Source organism: Sphaeroforma arctica (assembly GCF_001186125.1).
Source record: "Sphaeroforma arctica JP610 unplaced genomic scaffold supercont1.2480, whole genome shotgun sequence".
Lineage (NCBI taxonomy): Eukaryota > Ichthyosporea > Ichthyophonida > Sphaeroforma > Sphaeroforma arctica.
The window spans coordinates 1-6,318 of record NW_014038078.1 but is presented as its reverse complement, the minus strand read 5'-3'; the positions used below and the strand labels follow the sequence as shown (position 1 = coordinate 6,318).

General features: G+C 47.8%; 4 protein-coding genes across 4 annotated transcripts; 1 reads left to right on the top strand and 3 right to left on the bottom strand.

Moving 5' to 3' along the window:
• Positions 1–507: 507 nt before the first annotated feature.
• Positions 508–1,026, top strand: SARC_12662 (hypothetical protein; the record flags this gene model as incomplete). The annotated part of the gene is made up of 1 exon (XM_014293229.1): positions 508–1,026. The coding sequence occupies one exon, from the start codon at positions 508–510 to the stop codon at positions 1,024–1,026; it is 519 nt and encodes a 172-aa protein (XP_014148704.1).
• A 1,080-nt stretch (positions 1,027–2,106) lies between these two features.
• On the bottom strand, positions 2,107–3,039 carry SARC_12661 (hypothetical protein; the record flags this gene model as incomplete). Its single annotated transcript, XM_014293228.1, has 1 exon — positions 2,107–3,039. The coding sequence occupies one exon, from the start codon at positions 3,037–3,039 to the stop codon at positions 2,107–2,109; it is 933 nt and encodes a 310-aa protein (XP_014148703.1).
• Positions 3,040–4,429: 1,390 nt separating this feature from the next.
• Positions 4,430–4,819, bottom strand: SARC_12660 (hypothetical protein; the record flags this gene model as incomplete). The annotated part of the gene is made up of 1 exon (XM_014293227.1): positions 4,430–4,819. A coding segment is annotated over one exon (390 nt), but the record flags the coding sequence as incomplete, so codon positions are not given.
• Positions 4,820–5,866: 1,047 nt separating this feature from the next.
• On the bottom strand, positions 5,867–6,318 carry SARC_12659 (hypothetical protein; the record flags this gene model as incomplete). The annotated part of the gene is made up of 1 exon (XM_014293226.1): positions 5,867–6,318. A coding segment is annotated over one exon (452 nt), but the record flags the coding sequence as incomplete, so codon positions are not given.

The window sequence follows — 6,318 nt, the reverse complement described above, 5'->3', positions numbered from 1 at the left end:
TGATCATTTAGCGCCAGGAATTCACAAACTAAGCACATGTATAGTAACCGCACGCGGTCAGGCCACCTCAGAACTATATTATGATCCAACAAGACCTACTGAATAACCAACAAGGGTTGAATATGCAAGATTTCAGTGAAACCTCTGCAATACAGTCGACAATGGACCTTTATTCTCTGAACAACACGGGGTACTTTGATAAATTTACATTTTGTAGTTTGGAGGATTTAAAAAATCGACTTTGTAGACGATTTTCATCCCATCCATCAAGTTTAGGATTAGAAGACCATCATCGTTCACCATTTCTTTACCGGTGTGTTTTCAGTAGTATATATAGGGGGTTTACGGGTTGGTAATTTATATATATTATAATTATATTACAAAATGACTTGCCTTGCACTTGTCCGAGGTGAATTGAAAGTATGTGCGGATGCCCACGGGGACTCAGTGTGTGAGAAACACAGGTGTCGTGGTTCATATCCCGGATATAAATTGCAACTATGTGCGATGGTACACAAACACAGGTCCCAGATATCCCTGGAGTGGTGGATCGAGTCGCTATTTCTACTGCAATTCACTGGTCACACGTCACTGTACGAACAGCTGCGTGACGTTAAACAATGTCTCTACCCAGACAATGGTGTAGCGTTTACACCGACTACCGCTCGAAAGTGGTACACGAACTCCGATATGCTTGCAAATCCAAAAATAGGCGGGTTCCGTCTCGGGGGTGGTTCAGCACCGGCATCCGTACGACGCGGAATTCTGCAGTCCCGATTTTTGAAGAAACCCGTCGTACTCGGCACAATGGTTGGTCGCCACACCCTTTACCAAAGGCTGAAACCGACAAGTGTGTCCGGTCTAGCCCCCACTTGTACCGTTACCAGTAGAAGGGTCTACCCGTTACCGGAGTCTCTGTGTGCTCGGAAAGAGATCCAAGAGGCTAAACGATGTGACGACCGAGCACGCCAGATGCTACAGTTTTCGAAATCAATTACAGTGATCGATGTGACCTCTGACAATTGATCGTGTATGTGTTAACTTGGATTATAATAAACAAGCGACAAATAATTTGCAAGCGGTTACGGATGCTAATAATACTGGTATGTGTCAGTGGACACACGAAACCTCGGCGTCTTTCGTAGATCCGATCCGATGGGTTGAGCTTCATTATTGAACTTAGTGTACTGAAAGATTAAAATCTAGTTGGACGTTTTCGCGCGTACATGTTTCTAAGTTTTGATTTTCAAATTATTTCGGCCGAAAAAGGTGCGATGAAGTTTTCGCGCGTACATGTTTCTGAGTTTTGATTTTCAAAAAATTTCGCCCGAAAAAGGTGCGATGAAGTTTTCGCGCGCAAGTTTCTAAAATTAAATATTTCTTCATACAATTTCGACACCGTGTCGCACACGAACTCGGTTCACCCACGCTCGAATCATATCACGCTGCAGCTCGAGCTCTAGTATTGTACACTTGTGCTTAGCGTCACCCGGGCGTTTAAATGACATTGTGCAACGTTTTCGTAGTTCCAGTTCAAAGTGCGTCGCTCTCAGCAACGTTGATGTTGCGGTACCGCTGTGTAGTATTTTCTTCAATTGTCGATACGTACACTGAATTTCAAGAGCACTCAAGCGTGTCCTACCTTCACTGTCGACTAGATAATGTGCGTGGTTCTCGTTTGAAAAACGAAAAAGCATGCGCAATAAGGAAAAATCGTTGTTTTCACACAGTTACCATATTTCGTCAATGTCCTCCGTGGCAAAAAAATAGCCTGTGGTATATCAAATTGCACGTGTTGCGATCAAGGATAGCATTCACAATCGATAATATCGCAGTCAAAGGTATATTGTAGGTTGAAAGCATATGTGTGAGTTGAATAACAAACTCGTTTTGCGACCCAAATACTATTTTGGTACGATATAAGGACGCTGCTCGCGCTTGCACTTCATCAATCGACCGGTCGACGGTGGAATCGTCGTCGTATGGGATGTCGACATCAATTTTGGGGAGATGCGACATGACATTTTCGTATTGAAAAAAAAAAGAAGGAAATACTTCTTCATACATTTTTTTCGTGTGTACGTGTGTGTCCAAAACCGACTTTGACTAGTCACTCAACTCAATCGCTTGAATGCTGGCCCGCTCCTTCTTCTGTCGCTTAAAGTCGGACCACTTGAGCGAGTCTTGGTTTCGCTTGCCCCGTTTCCGGTTAACACGCTGCCACTCCTGGTAAAGCGGGTTGGCGGGTTCGGATACATCGCGTCCCACCAGCAGTGGCACGGTGTCTTTCATGCCTGTAAGGTCCACAAAATAATTTCCATTTTCATCCGTAGCGTCAACACCAATCACCTTCCGAAGTCTCTCTGCGTATGCGCGCTCAACATCTCGCATTCTCTCCATACGTTCGGCATGGTCTAGCGCCTCACGTTCGCCATCCAATCGTATTTCCCTGATACCCCTAATTAACCAGGTGGTCTCTTGTGTACGTGGAATGTCGCGCAAATCGACCAGTCGCTTGAGTTTGGGTCCGATTAGTTTGCCTGCAAAATTGTACCTTTTAACCAATGACCAAAGTCTCAGCAAAGATTCTCGGAGAGTCATAAGGGCAACACTCAAGTTATCACAACAGGCCTTTGGACCCCTGGGGTCGTTTTTCATCTGGTCACGGTACATAATCTTGAGTTTCGGATTATCAGGACTGATCAGAGTTGCCAAGGTCTTGATTGCACTTTCGAGGTTGGGGATGCTTGGCTTGATTGTACCGTTCATTTCGAACACGTCGAATAATTCCTGAGTGGCAGCGGCGACTGTATTCTTGGCCTTGGTGCGCCATTTTTTTTGTGCCTGTTGCAAAGCGTCGTTTAGCTCGCTAAATTGCATCATGTCAATGCCACGATCTTCTAACACCCTGTCCAAACTGTCCTCGAGGAATTTTCGGGTATCGTCAACATGCGTGGTGACAAAATTACAGGCAATTATGTTTGCAAAGCAGTCATCGGCCGTATCATAGAGGGCCTGTAGAAAATTGGCTCTAGGCATTTTGGTAGATATATGTGTATTTATATACACAGCATGAAAAAATGTGGAGCACATTTTCAGTCGCCATGTAGCGTTTTTGTCATTTTATTTTCCTACCAAACTAGTCGACAAGGTGGAGACTTGACCATATTTCACCGCATAAATATATTTTTTCATAAACAAATTGACATCTGGCATGGAAAAAAAGGTATTTTACATTTGGCATGAAATAAAGGCATTTTTCGATTTGGCATGAAATAAAGGCAAAAAGGCGTTTGGACACAAACAGTGGGGTTTTTTATACCAAAATGAAGGTACTTCCGAGACACCTTGTCGTCATGGTCTGTTAGGTGTTCATTGACTATTTTCTCAAGCTGACGTTGAACCGTGTCGTGGCGAAAGAGTCGGTTAGTAATGTGCCTGTGGGGCTCAATATTGGTGACGGTATTGACTGTAGAATTCTTGGCTCTGGCAAACTTCCGGCCGCGGAGGTTCCAGACGTCCCCGTAGCCAATACGAACGATGTACAACCGGAAAACGTCTATACTATTTTTTTCTCTCGACCAGGCTGTTGTTGCGGTGGTCCCCTGTAGTCACGTAAGGCCACTTCTGTTGGTTGTACAGGAATCTTGGAAATGAACGCTATCAAGGAGGCCATCTTTGCCGGCCACATACATACCCGTGGCGGCCGGCCCACTGCTCTGGTTGCTGCTGAAGCTGGAGGACCGCGTCAACCGCCGTCTTTTCTGTGTAAGCCGGGATGGTTTTGCGTGTATGGGGTTGCTTCCAGTTAGGTGGAAACGCTGTGGGATTCTCGCCCGGCCGAGGGATACGGATGAAGAGCGCGGAACCTAAGCCTATCTGGCAAGTGGCAAGCGTCGGCAAAATAGTGAAGGTAATTCTCGGGCTCGGGTATAGCTTGATATGACTGTGCCCGAGATGGCACTCATGACGCGAAGAAGGATGCTAGGCAGGCCGCAGTGAAGTTGAACTTTGCCTTTTGACCAGCAGGTCGGTTAGTGGTGACAGGAGGACTGCCAATTGGGCACATACGCCGACCACCAATTCATAGTCGCACAGAACTTCTGGAACGCGTTGCGTTCGGATGGTGGCGCCAGGCGACGCAACGCTTTGCTACGCCCATACACATGTGCCTAAGGACCGCGAGCTGTGTTTTTGATGGTCGGAGACGGATGTTGTGTTACCACGCGATGTCAGCGTACCGCTCCATTGTGGCCCAGTGGTTGGTATCCGAGGTAGGGCCAGAATCGCCTAGCCCGCCGTCGTAAACAAAGTGGATGAATTAATTGCGCATGGATCTGAAGAAGTGGTCCAGGACTTGCTGAAGGATGAACGTCGTCATCTTCGCACCAGAGACTCCGGAAGTGATCCACGTTAGGTAGCTACGTGATCATTCCGTGTACTTCAGCTGGTTGAAACTACCCGTCATGTCGACACATTTCTTTGATGTTCGCATTGCGGAGGTGGCCGAGGCATTCTTCCTCGGAGGGCATCGGGTAGGAGCCAACATCAAAGTTTTCATGGGCGACGGCATAATCAGGGCAATAAATGTTATCTTATGCCGATTTTGGGTTCGGGGTACCGTACTAAAGATGTCTTCTGGCTCAATCAAGCCGTGCTTGTGGTTAGACGTGCATATCTCGGCTTCCCAAGCGACCAATTTGGAGTTCCTTTGTTTGTACACAACACGGCGCGGGATGATACCAGATTTCAGGTGGATGTCGACTTCCACTTCTTCAATGAGGTTGTGGTTCTTGTCATCATCGGCAAGGCGATTGTACTTTTCTTTGAAGACTTGGAGCGCTGCGGTGGTTTTTGCCGATGCGCGCCGCCACGGCCTCTACCTCCGCAAAATCGTACTGCTCAACGTTTCCGGGAGCATCGCGGCAGCGGCGCTGAAACTCCATCCTGGTCACCTGGTCTACTAACTTTGGGATGAGGGACCTCGCAAAGAATGCTGGTGATTTCTGGCTCTAAACCTTGAGGCCGAAAGCTGGTGGGCGGGCCGCCAAGGCCTCCACCCTCGTAGAATTGTACTGCTCAACGTTTCCGGGAGCATCGCGGTAGCGGCGCTGAAACTCCATCCTGGCAACCTGGTATACCAGCTTCGGGATGAGGAGGCCCGCATAGAGTGCTGGTGGTTTCTGGCTCTGAACCTTGAGGCCGAACGCTGGCGAGCGAACTGACAGATCCTACCAGGTACGTATTAAATACTGCTGCTGTGCTATCAGCCTAAAGAGAACGTGACAGTCCATTGGGATGTCCTCAGCTACAAGAAACGTAGTATCTTGTGTACTAAAATATGTTCGCTTGTCGTGGTCGACAAAGATCTCTAGTAAAATTGAAATAGGACATTGTTCGATAGATGGGACCACAGTCGCACCACCAAATGATTTCATAAACACGTGGGGTATTTCTGTATCAAGTCCCTCGTCTACCACTATTTGTTTCAATATTAAATTAGAGATAGCGCCGTTGTTTCACCTGGCAGTTCACTATCGGCCCCGCCAGAGATCATTAAGCTTTCACTAACGTGCCTGCGGAGTTCTTGTCAGAGCAGGCATCGCTAAATGGCCATACTTGTTGCAGGAGTAGCATTTGTCTTTTGTCATATCGCGTGCTGGTGAACGCTCTTGGTCACGGTAGCGCGAGCGACGCTCTGGTAGCTAGAAATCTTACGACGTTCATAGTCGCCTCCTTTGTTGAACTGGCCGCGCTCCCTTCGCTCTCTTTGAGCGTGGTCAACAACATTAGAGTTCTTAGGAAAACCCTAAAACCTCTGAGGTTGGAGTCTTCCTAGCAGCGAGTTGAACGCAGACTGTTCCATCTACAATAAGGCCTCGTCAAAGAAACTTAGCTGGCGTGCATGAATGTCCTTAACCATGTTGAATATTAGGTCCGGATTGCGCTGCAGCACTGCGAACAGTTTCGGGCCGTAATAGGTGTCGGAAACCAACGGGTAAAGGAATGCATGGACAGATGTGCAGTCTGCTGCTGCACACTCTGCTAGGCGATACTCCAGCGTCTGGTCCGTCACCTCTTTTAACACGGGTGAGGGATCTAGGTGCTCGTTGAACGCATGCGATTCCCCTGTGTGTGCGTAGCGGTGAAATTTAACGGAATGCTCCGAGACCCACTCTTTGGTGTTCATGTCCCACATGAAACCATCATCATATGCCTTGCGGCGAGCTTGGTGGTCGTAAGCATTCTGCTGGTCCCGGATTACCCACTGGTGGCGGGATACCGAGAACCGGAAGGGCCCTACTGGCTTAGGTGGGC